The sequence below is a fragment of the Mustela nigripes genome, chromosome 7 (genome assembly GCF_022355385.1).
Source record: "Mustela nigripes isolate SB6536 chromosome 7, MUSNIG.SB6536, whole genome shotgun sequence".
In the NCBI taxonomy this organism is placed as follows: Eukaryota; Metazoa; Chordata; class Mammalia; order Carnivora; family Mustelidae; genus Mustela; species Mustela nigripes.
This window is the reverse complement of record NC_081563.1, coordinates 80,374,288-80,393,055: the sequence shown is the minus strand read 5'-3', so window position 1 is coordinate 80,393,055 and position 18,768 is coordinate 80,374,288. Positions and strand designations below refer to the sequence as shown.

Genomic DNA, 18,768 nt, shown 5'->3' with positions numbered 1-18,768 from the left:
CGTGTCCAGCATGCCACCGGTTTCCTGGTCAAGCATGTAGAGTAACCAGGTGCTAATGCAAGGAGAGAACTGTTTTGACACATTGACCGTTCTGTGTCATAATGACAAGAACAGACACAAAGCCTATTCCTTTACTTTGGGGGCCTAAGGCCAAGAGAGGTTGTTTCCAAAATGTCAGAACCTAAGAGCTAATACTGAAGAGCATTATTAGAGTTTTTTTTTTAAATGCTTGAATAAAAAAGGAATCTGAATTCTGCAAGCCACAGAGCTAACAACAGAACTTTTAAGGGATACAAAAATTTCTTAGCACGTATGAATGCCATTCATGAATATGTACAGAATGGGCAAAGAACACAACATAAACATCTGGGTTTCCCCTCCAGAGGTTATTAGTATTTATCCTTAATTAAAAGCCATTTAAATGGTACTTAATGTTCAGAGATTATAGGAGTGCCTGGGTGGCTCAGTCAGTTGAGCATCTAACTCTTGATTTCAGCTCAGGTCATGATCTCAGTGTTGTGGTTTTGGGCCCTGCCTCAGGCTCTGTGCTTGGCATGGAGACTGCTTAGGCTTCTCTCTCTCCCTCTTCCCTTGCTCTTGAAAGAAAAGAGGGGGTCAGGGGGGAGAGGTAGAGGGTAGAAGGGAAGGAAGGAAGGGAGGGAAGAAATCTTAAAAAAAAAAAAAGTTCAGGGATTATGAAAGCTTCAGGCGGCGATGATAATTTGTCCATAAAGACTGTGTTTTATCAATACTGAGCTGCCTCTGAAAAAAAAGACTTGGTTCTTGCATATGTTTTTACAGTCACAGGGCTTCCTGGTAATAGAAGAGGCCTGAGGGCAATTCCCCAATTGCAACCTGTTAGGCCATTTCTTACCATTTTGGTAACACCTCCACTAAAAACTAAAAATCACTCACCACTTCCTAGAGTCCTTTTTAACCAAAAGAAACACCTTGTCTCTGGGGAACCACACTCAGGCTGTTTTAGAAAATTCACATCAGTATCATAAAGACCATTCTTTTTTTTTACTAGTCCCTTAAAATTACGTGCAAGAACACATTATCAGGCTTTCAGAGGGGAAATCTGTCTGTACATTTAGCGACTTTCCTTGCCACAGGCAGAACTTCTTTTCAATGCGTGATGCAGACAACCAGTTCATGTAACACAACATCCTAAATCAAAATATTCAGATTAATCAGTTTTTGAATACTCTGTTAAGGACATATATTTTAATCTTTCTTTTAGAAAAATTCAATAGCAATTTCCTTCAAGAGAAATAATTTTAAGCTTCATAAGTCAAAACAATAGAATTTGGTGTCTCATATATTTTCAGGCATTAAATGTATGTCAGTGGTTTCTGTAGATATGCCCTACATTTAAATATAAGGTGTTCTCAATGGGGTGGTAGGTATGGGGGGTACTCCTGCTGGTTTTTTCCTTTTAAGGAAAATTAAGCTAGTTGAAAAAATTTAGGCTGGCTTAGGATTCAACAGACCCTCAGGATTATTATTTAATTTGGTACATAGAATTTGGTGCATGAAAACCCAGGCTGTGGAGTAAATTCTCCATTATAGCCCACTGTGAAATCCAGCAGGCCATGCACCTACCCCCCACTAGCTTCCAGAAAAAAAAAACAGTAGCCTAGTAATTTTAACTTCCCAGATTCAGTTTCTCTGAGTCTTCATTTTATCTGCAGTCTTTGCCATTACTTCTCTCAGCGGTCACCTAAGAACATGTTACTATCAGCTGTTTAAACTTAAACAGATGGACTCACTGTTAACATTTTTATTTTCCTGCAGAATTCATCTAAAGCTGCCCAAGCCCCATCTCCATGGGGGGCCAGTGGAAAGTAAGTGCATTTCTCCAAAGTAAAGGTGATAAATGAGACACGGCATGATACTGGGCCATGTGTTGCTTTGCTTACAGTAGTGGGGGGTGGGGAAGGGCTGTTCTACCTCACCCGGTACCAACCTCCACACTCTTGTGTTTTTCTACACTCTCATCTTCCAGGAGCACTGGAACCCCATCCCCTATGTCTCCCAACCCCTCCCCGACCAGCTCCGTGGGATCTCAGGGGAGCCTCTCCAATGCCAATGCCCTGTCCCCTTCAACCATCGTCAGCATCCCACAGCGCATCCACCAGATGGCAGCCAATCATGTCAGCATCACCAACAGCATTCTCCACAGCTATGACTACTGGGAGATGGCAGACAACCTGGCCAAGGAGAACAGAGGTGTGTACCTCCAGGGAATGTGTGTGTGTTTCCATCACATCTCGGTGAGCCAGCCTGATGCTGGACATCATCAAGCAAGTTTTCATCATTCACCCGAGAAGACGTAATAAGAGTTGTCACTTACTATGTAAAACTTTGCCTGACCTCTCCCCCTCATTCACAGCCTCCTGTGCCTTGACCGACCTTAATGTTGACTGTGGGAGATTAGAGATGGAGGTAGAGATAGTCACGATGCAGGTACATAGAAATGACGTAGACACCTGTATGGATACACACACACGTGCGCATGCGTGCGTGATTTTCCCTTGAGATGGTGAGCTCATTGAAGGTAGGGGTAATCTTCTATTCAGTTTAGTGTTCCCAGCACCTCCACAGTACCTAGAACATAGCTGGGGAGCTGGAACATTGAATGAATGAACTGATTAATTAATGAGGACGAATGTTCCTAGCTACTTACGTGATAGGCACCTACCACTTACCACTGAAAAGGGAGTGTTTTCTAGATAGCAATAAGCTCTATTTCTCTTTAAATAAGGTTTCTCTTTTCACAGATTATAAGACAAACACATGTCTACTGTGGCTAAATTTGTAAAATGTGAAAAACTACAGAGAAAAATATTTTTTAATTATCAGTAATCTTATCACCAAGAAATAATTACTCTTAACATTCTACTGTAGTTTCTTCTAGGCTTCTCCAAATACACACAATCTTACCAAAGTAAGATTGCAGTCCATATGCATCCTGTTTCCATTTAACAATATATCAGGCATTTTTCCATGTCACTCACTTCTTCAAAAACATCTATGATGGTGGTTCTAGAAAACTGTCATAATAGTGCTTATATAGTCATAAAGTATCATGATTTCTCAAAACTGCCCCCTTCTTGTTGGAAATTTATGTCACTTCCAATTTTTTATACTATTACAAATCGTGTCATGATAAATATCTTCATATAAATCGTTGTCCATATTCTGATTATTTTCATCAGAGGGAGAATTTGGGTGTCAACAGGTATAATAGATTCCTTTAAGATACATATTATTATATATCTTAACATATATTATAAACTTTCTCCCAAAAGATTATACCAATTTACTACTCTCCCTCCAGCAGCAGGTGAGAGTGCAAATCTGACCTCACTTTGAAGCCATGAAATGTGAATTTTCAGATGATATCATAAGCTTCTGAGAACAAGACCAGAATGTCCACATTGAGATGAGGAATTAATGGCACAGATAAGTAGATGGGTCCTGAGTACATGAAATTGGTAATAAAACTGGATAGTACATAACACGCATCCCAGAATGCATTTTCATGGTGCCCCATGAAAATCTAATGGGAATGCCAAGGGAGGTCAATGCCAGGGTACTGAGGCCACCAAGAAAGGCTTGTTAGAGGAACTGGTGTGGGACAGGATTTTGAAAAACAAATAGTTTTGTGGCTGATTATGGAGTGGGATGGGCATCACAGGTGAACAAAACAGAAGGGACAGGACAAAATTGACATGGCCAGTTTGGAAGACCCTGAGCGGGCCATGCTCCAGATGGCACTGCCAGCTGTCTACTGGATGTCTCCTACCAGAGGGCTCAGTACTGCACGTCCAGTGCAAAGTCGGCATTGCTTCCCAGACCCACTCCTCCTCCCTTCTTCTGCTCCTGGATTCCTGCTTTAGCTATCCTCCCAGCCACCTGAGGGTCCTCTCTAACCTCTCCCTTGCCTTCACCAGTAGGACTTCATTCAGCATGTATATGAGCACCTCTGAAAAACTTCTCCCAGATACTTACCCTTAAGGTGTTGTTCGGTGATCCAGTTATGACAGCATGAGAGCCATACGAATTTGTCTGTATTAGCCACTACACTGGGATCTCTGGGAGATCTGAGAGCCTACACATTATTCCCCATGGTATACTCCCCTACCTCTGCCCTCCTGTGCCTAGAACAGTGCCTTGGCACCTAATAAATATTGAATGAAAGGACAAACCTAGAGACTGTCTCGGGACTAAAATGTGACTTCAGGAGGATTTTTCAGAACCCTTCTCTGATTTGCCTCCAGGGGACTAGAGCCTCCTCCCTTGGACTCACTCCAGGGGTTCAGCACATACTACAGTTGAGCCCAATATAAGGGGCAACAGAGCCACAACCCCCATCCAGGGTAGGAAGCGTTCATGCACACAGACAATGCAGTCTGAGGAAGTAAATTTTCTTTGCTCTTTGGCTCAGTAATTGTTATTCATTTAAATGAGAAATGGACAATAGAATCCTTTGGATATATAATGAGTTCTCCACCTGTGGATTCTGTTCCAGTGAATGCTCAAGTTGCATGATGGAATAGAGAATCCTTGATTTCTATAAAGACGAGAAAGGGAATTTTTTTTTTTTCTTAAGTCACTCGGGTCTCCCAGGGGAGCACACTTATTAGCCTGTGTGTCACTCAAACAACTCTCTGTATTCCCTAGAATTCTTCAATGACCTGGATTTGCTCATGGGGCCTGTCACCCTGCACAGCAGCATGGAACATCTGGTCCAGTACTCTCAGCAGGGCCTACACTGGCTGCGGAACAGCACTCACCTCTCATAGGGACCTTGCCCATGAGCTGGATTGTGATCGCGTCTCCACAGACGGCTCCATGTGTCTGGACACTGTGCTACTGAAGTCCCCGGCCACAGCATTTCCCAAACTGCGGTGAATATTTCCTCAACATCAAACAATGGTCTTTTCCCAGGGCATGTGTGTTGGTACGTGTGTGTGGGTGTTGAAGAATCTGCCTGTGTGTGTGTAAGATACACAGCTCTTGAGAACACGTTTTCTTCGTCTAGTTTTCGTAATCCCAAACTAGGCAAAGTGAGCAGAGGTTTCTGATTAGAGAATATACACTTACACACATGCACACAAAATCACACACACACACTTTCTGTTTCAAAGCTAAACCATGACTTCTAGAACATTCAACCAAAATCTCATGGGTTAGTTAACCAGGTGCAAGACAGCACACCAAAAGCTTGACTGCCAGTTAAGATGAACCTAGTTCTTACATTGTTGATTACTTTCAGTATTAATATACTATTCCCCCAATTAATTTTTAATTGTGTGTATTTATGGGTAATTGAATAATGAAAAGAAGTCAGTTATTTTTGTGCCTGATGTTTACTAGATTGCATGTGACCAAATACCTTGCCTTTTGTCTATTCCCCACCCCTTCCATCCAACTTATTATCACCTAAAGGCATCATGAGCAAATGGATCAAATCCCACAGGCCTGCCCTCAAAAGCATATGTACATGGCACTGGGATCTGGCAAAAAAGTCAGTGTCTTTGAAAGCTAACCGACACTAAAAGACAGCTGTGCTCGGAGCTCAGTCAAGAGTTGCAAGCTTCTGCATGTGCCATGACAAGCCCACCCAGCACATGTGTTGTTTCTTCCTGCCACTGTGACACGGTGGCCACAGAGCCACATGGCATTCATCAGCCAATATTTTTCAAGTCTTTTCTCTCTGTGATAGCGCTCTTACAAATGTTCTTGGCCAAATTAGGACATTTCCTAGAATGTCTCTTCACTAGGAGTCTGTTTCAGCTGCTTCTCAGGCTGAGAACCATTCGCTATCACGAGACTGATCCTCTCACTCTTTAGGCAGAACACAGTCCTTTAATGCAGTTCAATCTGGGGACTGTGTTTCAGGATTTGATTAGCAAGCTGCTTACTGTGCAGGGTAAGTTATTTTTGCAAAGACCGCTAATCTGTTTGGGGTAGCAGCGACTACAGCATCGTGCTTCCATCCCGAGTGTCTGGTATGTTTATGTATTGCCCTTGATTCCTTTTTTTTTTTTTTTTAAATGAAGTTTACATTTTAGTTTTTTGACATCTTGTTTGTTTACAGTTTTTGTCTGAAACTTTAATAGTCTCTTATCGTGCCCTAGATTTAGTTTTTTTGTTAAATATACTTGGATATAAAAAATACTGGTAAAAAGAAAAATTCCTACAAAAGAGGATAGACCTTGCCATATCCTTAAAAACAAAAATAATGTCCTTGAAGCCTCTCATTTGACAGAATTGCACCAGGATGGTCTGAAAAAGACAGGTGCATGCCGTATATGGAACACTCTGTTTTCCAAGGTGATGGTGGCACAAAACATTTATAATAGATAGTGATATATGCTCCCCCTGATGCTCTTACTGGTTTGGTTATAATGGTCATATTTTTGTCACCTGACCTGTAGGTGGGAAATAAGACTGCTGTAATTCTAAGCACTGATTCAAAATGATTGAGCAACTTTGGTGATCTTAAATGAATCAAAATTAAAAGGGTTCAAAGGGAAATGAAGCCAGTGAAATATTTATAAAAGTTGTATTTGGCTTCAGCCCTGAAGAAGCTAGAAATATTACCGATATTTCTATCTTACTTTTATATGAGGTGTTTCTCACATCCCTTTCACTAGTTGTTGGCAGAGTTCATGATCCCCTCCTATGTTGGAAATTTGAGTCTAATTTAGGAAATTTTGGATTTTTTTGTTTTTTGGAGGACCAAGGCTTATTTCTACTTCTTCTTGCTGAATTCGGATGAAAAGTTGAAACTCTCACGTAAAGGGATGATGAACCTCAGGGTCCACATCATGTATCCCCGGGGTGCTTTCTGGCCCTGCCCATCCTTAAAGTCACAGGTCTTACGGGAGCCCCATGATGTGCTTACCCACAAAACCCCAGGGTAAACACAGCAGTGGCCCCTGGCTGATTGTGCCCACAGCATTTTAAGCACTTAGGTGGCCCATGTTTCCCAGCAAAACTTGGAACTGGTTATTTTGGGAATGGTCAGAACATGTAGGTCCCTCCCTGTCTTTGATCTCATCAACAGACCATGTGAGGACAGCAGTTTTTGTTTGCTTTGGCATATGTGATTTTGGTAAGGAACCATCTTCTGGTTGTTGTTTGTGAAAGTCATTCATAACTTGTTCCTTTTATTTAGCTTTGTTCAAAGTAGGAATACCTTTCTTGTGTTTTTGGATTATAAAACTAATACATGCTAGTTGTAAAGATTCAAACGAAGACAGCAATGTATAAAGTAGAAAGTAGTATGTCCCATCCCCCGAAGACAACCACTGCTCACAGTTATTCATGTAGATTCTTCTAGAGATTCTCCCATTTAAACATATAATGTCTGTTATCATTTTTTTCTATTTGAAGACACATTATTTCCTCAGAAGTTCAACACAAGTTCAGCTGACCTTATCCTTCCATGACCTGAGTGGATGCCTTCCTTTATCACAATATTAGAGTTACCTTTGAAAGAAAGTTACCCAAATACATTCCTGATCAAAATCTGGAATTTGTTACTGCTCTCTATACAGATCAGACTTATGTGCAGGATTGTGCCTGGAAATAAAGGCTTGGTTAAAACACATATTTCTGGAAACATTCAAATTGCAAATGGAAACTCGGACCCACTATCTAAAGAATGTACTGGAAAAATAATCTGAAGAGTTGACAAATTGTGTACTAGATTGAACACATGGAATGCAATGCAATGAGATTTTTCTGCACTAAAACTTATCCTAGTATGTAAAACAATGATGTGTGTATTATATAACAGTGATATGTACATTTCTGACATCCCATACATAATATACACAGTTTGTATAAATGCATACATTTAAAAATATATATGTACAATACAGCTAACATAAAACTGTAGTATGCCTGAAGGATATTACTAGTGCCTAACATTGAGTATAAGTCACTGCGTGTTCACATCACCTTGGAAGTGCAGTAATTGTTACAAGATTAATCAGTGCAGCCAACATTATTTATGAATCACATCTTTGAAACTGTGCAGTAGTATATACATATATATTTTTAAATAACATTTTTCACAGTTTTCCAGAGTTACTGTTGAAATCTGTATCACCAAAAAGAAAAAAGCAAGATTTTTTTAATAATGTAGACACTCTTCAGACCCAGTAATCTGTGTGTGATTTCCTGTTTGTAGATACCCAAGAGACTTTAGCAGTCACCAGCCTTAATGCATGTACAGGATATTATTGTGACTTAATTTATCTGCAGTTTTTAATCCATGTGAAATTGGAATTTATAAACTGACCTGGATTAAATATGTCTGCCTTTCTAAGGTTGCAAATGTTACATTAAATGATTTATGTTGTAAATGAGAGAAAACTGAGTTGTATGTTAAAAAAAAAAAAAAAAAAAAGTCCACCAATCTCTGTGAATATTTTTCGAGGAAACTGGATCAAAATATATTCAAATAAGTATTTGGGTCCCCAGTTCATAATCTCTTCAGGAACAACCTGTTGTTTCATGAATTTTTTAAATGCAGCTCCCATAGATTATCATTACTAGGTCTGATATTTTCCAAGGGCAAGACAGAAGCATGGTTTTCTTCATTATAACTACAGCTTACTACTTGTCTTTCCCATTTCCAAAGTACATATGCACACACACATGTGCAGAAGGACACAACCCAGTGTCCCAGAAAATGCTGAATAGGAAACTTGAGTTCACTGATGCTTGTCCCACCAGAAATCCTGGGACATTGGGACACTGTTTTACCCAACATCTCTTAACAACGCAAGTTAATTCCCTAAGTTATATGTGCCATGTTTTTTCAACTCAAACCAACATGGTGGAATAATGCTTGCAAATATTTGGTTGAATCAAAGAAGAGAATTTTGAACTAACAAAGATGGAAATATTAGAACAACGGCTTGCCACTATCTGTCCCCATGTGTGGGAGGGTTTTTTGTTAACCTTATTTTTATTCTTCTCACAACTTTTGCAGTCCATTCCTTCCCAAAGAAGCAGAAACAGCAACAAAAACAGAATAATTACTCCACCTTACCCAGCCCGTAGCCTTAGATTCAAATGTTCTTGTCAGGCAGCAGGACCCTAGCTTGGGGCCACCATGGAGACCACCTCATCCTAGAGATGGCCAGGACAGGACCTGGCCATGCTTGCTCCAGTGACCTTGATGCTGTTTTCAGAAGTGGTTTGGGCTAAGATACACTCAACAGTCTTCCAAGAACTGTCTTTCTCTTATACAGCTTGCCTGCCATTGAAGTCTGTTATATTCAGAATCCTATTTTTAAGAAGTAACACATTTTCAATGAAATTTGGGTCAACCGGAGTCTTGAAAGAAACTTTTTTAATGAAAGAAAGAAAAGTTAACAACATAAACTGCATTTGTGACAATTCTCCAAGCACAGTTTTCAATAACCCAGCTTCCTGGCAAAGAGAACAAGAAATGTTCAGACGTGAGATTTGTGTTCTCTTTGTCCAAATTGAATTATTCTGTATATGTCATCAGAAGGGTCAGTTTGTATGGCATGAGGAAAATTACAAAAATCTGTTCTCAAACTAATTACATCTGACCACAGTTTTGGCTTTTATGATTTAATTGGCATTCTGAGGCACCAGGGGGTAATTTTGAGCTGGCTCCAAAGGACACTTAGATTCACAGCTCTTACTCACAGTAATGGGAATCAGGGGATTAAATCCCTATGTGTTATTTTGAAAATCCGCCTCTTAGAGCCAGTTTTAAACACCCTGATCTGAGGGATGAATTCGAAGTACTAATTGCAACTCGAAACAAGGATCAGCATTTGTCTTTAAGCATCAGGAAGTAACGATGGGGCCTGAAGAACTGAATCAAGGACTTGTTTTCTACTCATTTCTGACATAGAAAAAGCCCATCAGAGAATATTTATATCCAAAGACAATGTAAAATAGTACCAGTGTATAGGATTTTCAAACAGTGCTGTTTGGTGATAAAAATAATCACAATATTCTGCTTTCTGTGTTGTTCTTCAGCCCTTCCTCAGTTCTCCATAAGACAAAACTGACTCTTCCCCCAGTGTTTATCATCTGTTGATTTCTAGATGTCCACATGAGCAAAGAGAACATACTTAACGCTGAGAAATATGCACTGCTTGACTGAACAGCTTTCTGTCCACAGTAGCCAAAGGTATATGACTTCTTAAAGAACACTCTTTGAGTCTTCTCTGTTACCTTCATCTTCCAAAATGAAAGATCACAAAGCCTCAAGTATGGCCATGTAGTTGAGATGTCAAAAATTCTAAGCATATAACATACTGATTTAGTGATAGATGCTTCCATAGCATTGCCGGCTCTCTCTGAGGCCTACCTGTGTGGTGAAGTAACAATATTAACTCTTTCCTTTGAGTAATCTGCAATCTGATTATTAATCCCCTGTAGTTCTCAGGGCTGCCGACTCAACCCAAAATGTCCTTCTCTGTGAACTGGGTTGATTTTGTTGCTCCTTTGGGGGTTTTGCCCTTCTAAGTTCTATGAGTCAGGTTTAGTATCTTGACTTTTTAGTATTAGAGGCAGTCAGAGGTTTAAGGAAACAAGGACTCAGTATGAGAACTCATGGATGTTGGGATGAGAAGTCAGGAAAATAACTGGGGTATGCAAACCTTCCTCTCCATTATCTGCTGCACCTGATCCTTGAATAAAGCTCCTTTGCATACTTCAATTTCCTCTGTGTGAAATGCAACTCAGAATACCCATGACCTCAGAATGTGAGGATCAACAGATTTGGGCCAGTGTTTTGAGATCTCCAGCTGTCACATGCAGCAGGGGTAACGCATGGTTGTCAGAATGGAGACAACAGAACTCTACTGTATCTACAGGCACCAAGATACAAAGGAGTGTGATGTGTAGCATGGTACTCTGTCCCCCCTGATAAGGTTCTAGAGGACCCAGAGTATGGCAGTGGGGTAGCCACAGCCCCCTCCATAAGATTCTTCAGCATTTATTGTTACCACTTGGAATCCTCCTGCCTCTAGGCAGAGCTCTAAGACCCCTGACCGGATGAAGGGGGGTGGGTCTGTCCTTGCCAGGAGAAGCAAGTCTGCCAGGTACCCCAGCTGCTGGTACAGCTCCACCCTCCCCTTTCTCATCTAGTCCTGAACCTAAGAAATCAAGGATTTTCCAGATGGAAAGAGGAAGAAGGAACACTGGGTCCAAGCTTCCGGAATGGGCCATCTTCCATGAGAAAGTAACTTGCCTTTTGAACACCATGCTTCAGAAATCTTTGGGAGAGCCAAAGAACACAGCACAGTCTCATTTTCCTTGCTCTCGTGGCTTTCCTTTGAAGCTGAGTTCCAAGGAGTGGGTCTTGTGCCTTTGATGGTATGTTTGTATGTTTGTTTGTTTGGGGCCAGGAGGAGGACAGCTGCTCTGGGACATTTGTCCCTGAGAAAGGAGATCTGTCCTAAGGGACTTGGGTATGTCCTAAGCTTCAGGAAAGAGGAGATCTCTCTTGAGAGAATAGATTGATGTTTTCTCTAGTGAGTTAGGTTACCTCAACATGATCACTTAATTGCAGGCTACACCTTAATCAGTGTACCAGGAGAGAGAAAAATCAATATAAGAACTTAGAGATTTTTGTGCTGCCCACCTAGAAATTTGTACATGCCGGCCCCAGATGTCAAAATAAAAACTGGAAGTCTGACCAATAATCTGCATGTTTCATACCACTGAGGTCAAGGCCCTATATGTTGGATTGAAGTTTTGAGCTTTTATCTAGAATTTATATTATTTAGACACAGCACTTCCTTGTGTCCCTAAATCAGTGCTTTGATGTCATCAAAATAATCATGAAATACTCATTCTAAAGGGTCCTTTCTTTTCATACTCACTGGAAAATCCCTAGCCTTTCTCCAGTACAAAAGGGTCTTGAAGATCCATTCTCATTAAGGCCCAAATTGACACTAACACCCTTTCCACAAAAGCATAACACCTTGTCCAGTGTGAATTCTGAGTTTTTAGATAAAAAATTCTAGAATGGCAACATAGGTTTTATTAGCATGAGGAGGTGCTGATACACTAGCTAGACTCTTGCATGTCCCATTTTCTCAGGCAGGATGTTCTGGAATAGACACTCCTACTACAACATAAGAAATACCTGCTGACTCCACAGTTCTGTGGGATCAAGTTGAAAGTCACTCTTATGTAAGTTTCCCTGGATCGCAGCAGGGATTTAAAATTCCACCGTTGTATACTGTATCATCTTGGATGTTTATGGACCTGGCAACTCTAATTCAGTATTCCTGCATAGTGTGTCACATCAGACACCTTTTCAAATTCTGAATTTTGGGCTCAGGAAAGCTGTCAGCAACTTGGGAACCTACTTACATCCCACAAGACTTTTCCACCGATCCAGTTTTAGCAGCCACAGAAACCGATTACAGGGCCTTCATCTCCTCTTCCAGGAATTGGTCTCACAATTGTTGCCAGGATTGAAGAGGATTTTTTTTTTTTTTTAGAGTTTCTTTATTTATTTGACAGACAGAGACCACAAGTAGGCAGAGAGGCAGAGAGAGAGGGGGAAGCAGGCTCCCCGCTGAGCAGAGAGCCTGATGCGGGGCTCCATTCCAGGACCCCAGAACCCTGAGTTCATGACCTGAGCTGAAGGCAGAGGCTTAACCCACTGAGCCACTCAGGTGCCCTGAGGATTGAAGAGGATTCTAAGTAGGACAATTCTGTTCAGTAATTTATGCTATAAAAATGTACCCATTATAGCATTGATTAAAGTGCTGTATTTATAAGGTCGAATACTATTTTCATTTGTGTCTAGTCATTCAATATTAAAATAGCTTAAGTTCATCTTCGTCATGTGACACTTCTTTGGGACTTCTTGTTAGGCCATTTGGATATGGTCCTGGAGAAAGTCCAGAATCTCTGTTGATGGCCACTATTTTAACTCAAGTAGTTGTAATGGTCTATTAAGCATCAACATTACCAACACTATTACTGATGAAACCATGTGCTCTTGTCTGTGTCTTTAAGTGTGTGATAAAAATCTTAACCCAAGCAATGAATAAAGACCAGTGGCTTAAGTTCACTTTAGTTTACTTCCTCCAGCTTTTCTTCTCAAAATTCTTTAACAGTTTTTCCAAGGAAATTCCAATGCATCCCATGAGGGGCCCCAGATCTCTTACTCCTCTAGAGGGTCTCTTCTCCCAGGTTGCTTCTAAGATGTCTGCATTCATGAAACCTAAAGGACTTCATTTTGATAGTGGCTCATGTCTGCATAAGGAAGGGTAAATACTAAATTCCTTATCTCTCTTTAAGGAAGAAGTTTCTTTCACATAGCATTATTTATCATACTGCAAATAAGCAAAACTCCACATTCAAATCATGAACAATTCAAGAGTGAATTATTTTGGCAAGGCATTAGGAAGGCCTAGTTGTATAGGGAGATCTTATATTTTGTCTGAATTTAAGTTTACGTGTACAAAGATGATGGAATCATTAGCCGTTATTTTATTGCATGAAGATTTTGCTGTGTCTATCTAGAAATCACATAAAACTTGGGCAGAACACTCTATGGAATGGAGAAGCGTCTTACTATACAGTAACAGAATGAGCCCTAAGGATTTTGAAGAATTAGCAGCTTTATATTTGGAGGTAAATAGTAATGCATCCGTGAAGTTACTTTTTAAATGTCTTAATAAACCTTGAAATCAACATCATTCTGTCTCAAAAATATTCTCCTGTCTCTTCCTAGAACTTCTGAGTAAAGTGTCCTTTCCCATATGTTACAGTATTTTGTTTTCAATGCAATCAGCTAGTCACAAACTTATCTTTTTCTCTACAAAAGTGTGACCCTATCTGAACTGCTAGACCAGATGAGCGCATTTTCCAGAAAGGAACACCAATCTGAGAATGCTCTTGGCAGGTAATGTTAAGTGTCACCTTAGAGTAAAAGACCAAACGACCTACAGGAAAGCCTGGAATATTCTTGCTGAGAGAGGTTATGATTTTTGTGTCTTTGGCTTTTTACATGCCGAGCTTTGTTTACTCTAAAGCAATGCCTAAGTGTAAGCTGTTACATTGTGATATAGTTCGAATACAGCCGACCAACAAAAATGTTCCATACTGAGTTTGGACTCAGCCATTTGTAGTTCACTGTATTTCTTTTTCCGCTTTCTTTTTTAAAAATTTATCTTCAAACAAACAAGTAATATGAGAATACAGTCTTTAAAAGATAAAAAAGTTTGTGGGGGTGCCTGGGTGGCTCAGTAGGTTAAGAGTCTGCCTTCAGCTGAGGCCATGATCTCAGGGTCCTGGGATCAAGCACCACATTGAGCCCTTCATTGGGCTTCCTGCTCATTGGGGAGTCTGCTTGTCCTTCTCCCTCTGCACCCGCCCCACTTGTGTGCATCCATGTGTGTGCTCTCTCTCTCAAAAAAATAGAATTAAAATTTAAAAGTGTGTGATGTAAATAGACAAGCATTGCTTAACAGCAATTCATCCTTTAAAATGTCAAGTGTGTTGGTTTTTAGTATGTTCACAACGCTATGCAAACATCACTATTATCTAATCATAAAACATTTTCATACCCTCCAAAAGAAATCCCATACTTAACAGTCACTCCCCATACCCACTTCCTCCAGCCCCTGGTCATCTCTATGGATTTGCCTAGTCTGGACATTTCATATAAATGAAATCATAAAACAGGTGGCCTTTTTTTGTTGGACTTCTTTCACTTAACATAATGTTTTCAAGGTTTGTCCCTATTGTAGCATGTGTCAGCCCTGGCATTCTTTTTTATGGCTAACAAGATTCCATTGTATGGATACCACATCTCATCTGTTCATCAGTTAATAGGTGTTGGTTGTTCTCACTTTCTGGCTATCATGAATGATGATGCTATGAATCAGTCATAGCACAAGTTTTATGTGATTAAATGTTTCCAATTCTCTTGGGTATATACCTTGTTGAGGAATTGCTGGGTCATAGGGTAACTCTCCATGTTTCATTTTTTGGGGCGTAACTGCTGATAAGTGCAGGATTTCTTTTTTGGGTAATAAAAATGTTCTGGAATTAGCTAGTGGTTATGGTTGCACAACATTACGAATATACTGAAATCCACTGAATTATATACTTTAAAAGGATGAATTTTATGGTATGTGAATTACATCTCAATTTCAAAAGTCATTGGTATTTATTTAGACTTAACATGAAGGCTGCCCAATTGTTTATTGCTTCTTGCATCCTACTTCTTTCAAATCAGATCTGAGTTGTAAAATTTTTGAATCTTTGCACGTCTGAAAGAATCTCACTTTGTGCCCGCACACTTGTGTCCTAGTTTCACCTACCATGGAAGGCTAATTCAAAAGGATTTTGCTTGGAAGTTTGAAGATACTGTTCTAGTTTCTTCCTGCATCTCATGTTAATTTCTAGTAACAGAGACTCCCCTCTCCCCATCCCACTATTCCCAGAAAGTGTTCAGTCCCTTTACCCTCCATGTCTGAAAAGTCACCATGACATTGCTTGATAAGAGTCTTTTCATTTTATTTATTCTTGATTCTGTTCATCAATCCATGAGTCTCCCACCTGACCTTACCCTAGCACACTATCTTCTAATACTGCTGAGTGTACTCTGTCCTTAATGCCCTGGGCAATGCATGTTGGGAACTTCTGGGTTCATCTTCTGATTCTCTTGACCGTTACGTTTTCTGTCCTCCTTGTCCATTTTTGTTATTCCAAGAGAATTCCTTGGCTCAGCCTTTCAACTTACTCTCTTGTTAGCTTCCCTGCTTCTGCCCACTTAGAGAGAATTTTACTTCAATCGTCAAATTTTTCATTTCCAACATCTCTAAAGCATTCCTTTTTATGGGTGCAATATCATTTTATTTCCCTCAAAGGATTCTAATTATATATGTGCCATTTTCTTGTTCTCTTTGCTCTGTTAACTCTGCTTCTTTGGATGTAAACTTTTCCATTTGCTGGGGTTGGAACCTCTCTCTTATGACTTTTTCCAAATGTTCAGGGGTTATCAACTGTGTGCTACACTTCACATTTGAACTCTCAGTTTGGCCAATGTTCTATTTGCTGCATCTAGTCTCCTGGATGTAGAGGGCACCCCATCCCTCCTGAGGGTTGCCAGGGCCCCATCTGGCCTCTCCATTACCACTATCTGAACCCACTGGTCCATACTGGGGCGGGGGGGGGGGGCTAAAACCCTCATGCCTCTTTCTTAGCTTGAAGGTGGAGAGGTAGCCGCTCCTGTATGGTATCCTAAGTGATTAACCACTCCCTCCAGGGTACCTCCCAATATTCTTGACCTCCAAGCTAATCAAATCTTAGATCAGCCCTCTATATTTTTAGTTCTACCCAACCTCAGCACTGTGGATTTTCTTCTTTATGATGATCCTAAGCGTCTTCCATCCTTCAGAGATGCCTCGACATTCCTAGACCTTTTAAGAAACCCTTTGTTGTTTTTTAGAGTTCTTGTGGATTTGATGTTGCTCTTGTTATATCAAAGAGATGTCACTTTAACAAAGTCAAGTACTAAGGTTTGTCAGGGGTGGGAGAATTGCCGTATAGCAGTCAGGCTTGATGCAACTCAGTCTTCCTTATGGGGTGTTCTGCATGTTGCTTGTCCTCTTATTCCATTTGACTTGCTTTCTGAGATGGCCTTGGACCTCTGGACTCCACATTACTGGGACAGTCGCTGCTCAGCCCTTCAAAAACCACTTGCTTATTCCACTGCCCCTGCTGCATCAAGCCTCCAGTCAGTCTACACAGTGGTGCCCTGAGAGGTCTCTGCCTGAGGGCTGTTGTTGGCCTTTGTTTCCTCTACCACACCCGTGAGCCTCTGTGAGGTGGGTTTTTGGCCTCCATCCCTAATATAACCTTAAAAATACGCCCGGAGACAGAAATTTCTTCTCCATCATAGACCATGTGGAGACCATTTCTATTGTGGCTGTAAAGGCGCCAATTGGAGAAACCAGGTCAGATGGTTCCAAACCCACTGCTGGTCAACACAGCACCTCAGACCCTGGGTATAGACCAGGGACCAGTTCCAAGAACAGTCGCAGAAACCAGTTATTAGTGCTGGCACAGAAGAGCTGGACCAACAACAAGGGGACTTGACCATGAATTGCCTGAACACTGAGGTATGACTCCTGACTCAGGATAGTTCAAAATACAGAGCCTGGGGTGGGTGTAAATAATCTTGAATGGGGTTTTTTTGTTCTATTCTGTTTTGTTTGGGTATGAAAATGAGAGCCTCAAACCCCAAATTCAGCAATGGCCAATATACATACCAAAGAACATGAGCAAGACATGAACACAGGGTTTTCAATGGTTTTGATGTATTCACTCCAAGGGTTTGTGAGGCACTAAGAATTCCAGAATTCCACTTCCGTGGCTTCAGTTGTGGAGAGGGAAAGGCTAAGAGGTAGAGAGAAAATAAAGGGGTTCTGTCACTTTCGCTGGACTGATTTTTTTTTTTAAGATTTTATTTACTTATTTGACAGACAGAGATCACAAGTAGGCAGAGAGGCAGGCACAGAGAGAGGAAGGGATACCGGACCGATTCTAACTGAGCTTGTTGATCCAGAGAACTGTTCTACATTCAGCCAGTTAGCCCAGGACATTTCCAATATGGGACTTGGAGACATCTCAGTTGGTGGTTGATGTCATCTCAAAGCAAGTAAGTAAGCAAGGTAAGTAAGGCATGATCTGTGAGAAGTGTCCAGGGTGTTGTGTATGGGTGGACATGTGAGCCTTGCTACAAGACCACAGGCCAAGCCCTTTGGGGAGGTAGAAGCTGGTGACAGCCAGGTAGTAGGATTCATGGAGCACTGGAAGAATGTTTTACCTCCCTCAGTGACTAGAAACCCCCAGAAGACCACCTCCCACCTCCTTTTATAAAAAGCTTATATTCCCCTAACATGTCACACAGGAAGTCCCTCACACATCCCTAACTTCTTATCACACGGTTTCCACTGATTAGCAGGAGGAGACTGTTGGGAGGCAGAAGTACCAGACAGGGAGTGTCCAAGAAGGCTGAAGCAGAGAGAGCGAGCCAGGCTGAGCAGGGAAGTTGGTCTGTGGTCACATTCAAAAACTGCCACAGTGCTGCTCTCAACAGGTCTTTTACCTGAGGTCATCTGCCTTTGAATTGGGCCCTCAATGACTACTTGAACATTCCTGGCCTGTCCTTCCCATGCACCAGATTCCATTGCTGGAATCTAAGTGGAAACTCCCCACTGGGTGAGCATCACTGACTTCCTGGGAGAGCTCAACGTGTTTATCTTGAGCTTGAGGTTGTAATTAAGATTTCGTGCAATGCCACTTTGGAATGTCTTTTTCTTCGTTTCATGTAAATTATGTTGCCAGTGCAGGTGGGAATGCACGTGTCTCTATTCCTGTGGGGAGCTGGAGAATCCAATAGTTATTGTCTGGGAAGTGCTCTGCAGCTAAAAAGCTCTCCAGAAATGTGAGGTATTATTATTAGGTGCCTTCAATTTGTAAATAATCTTGAATGGGTTTTTTTTTGTTGTTGTTGTTCTATTCTGTTTTGTTTGGGTATGAAAATGAGAGCCTCAAACCCCAAATTCAGCAATGGCCAATATACATACCAAAGAACATGAGCAAGACATGAATACAGGGTTTTCAATGGTTTTGATGTATTCGCTCCCAGGGTTTGTGAGGCACTAAGAATTCCAGCAAAAGCACTAAGAACTCCCAGGCTTTGAGAAGCCCCAAGAA

General features: G+C 41.0%; 1 protein-coding gene across 1 annotated transcript in view; it reads left to right on the top strand.

Annotated features, from left to right (window-relative positions):
- The window catches only part of AFF3 (ALF transcription elongation factor 3), a 535,863-nt gene extending 527,187 nt beyond the window's left edge, over positions 1-8,676 (top strand). The window contains exons 21-23 of the mRNA XM_059406264.1: positions 1,798-1,847; positions 2,009-2,232; positions 4,690-8,676. Of these exons, the coding sequence (XP_059262247.1) occupies positions 1,798-1,847; positions 2,009-2,232; positions 4,690-4,811 (396 nt within the window). The 3' untranslated portion in view covers positions 4,812-8,676. The remainder of the gene's footprint in view (positions 1-1,797; positions 1,848-2,008; positions 2,233-4,689) is intronic.
- Positions 8,677-18,768: the final 10,092 nt, after the last annotated feature.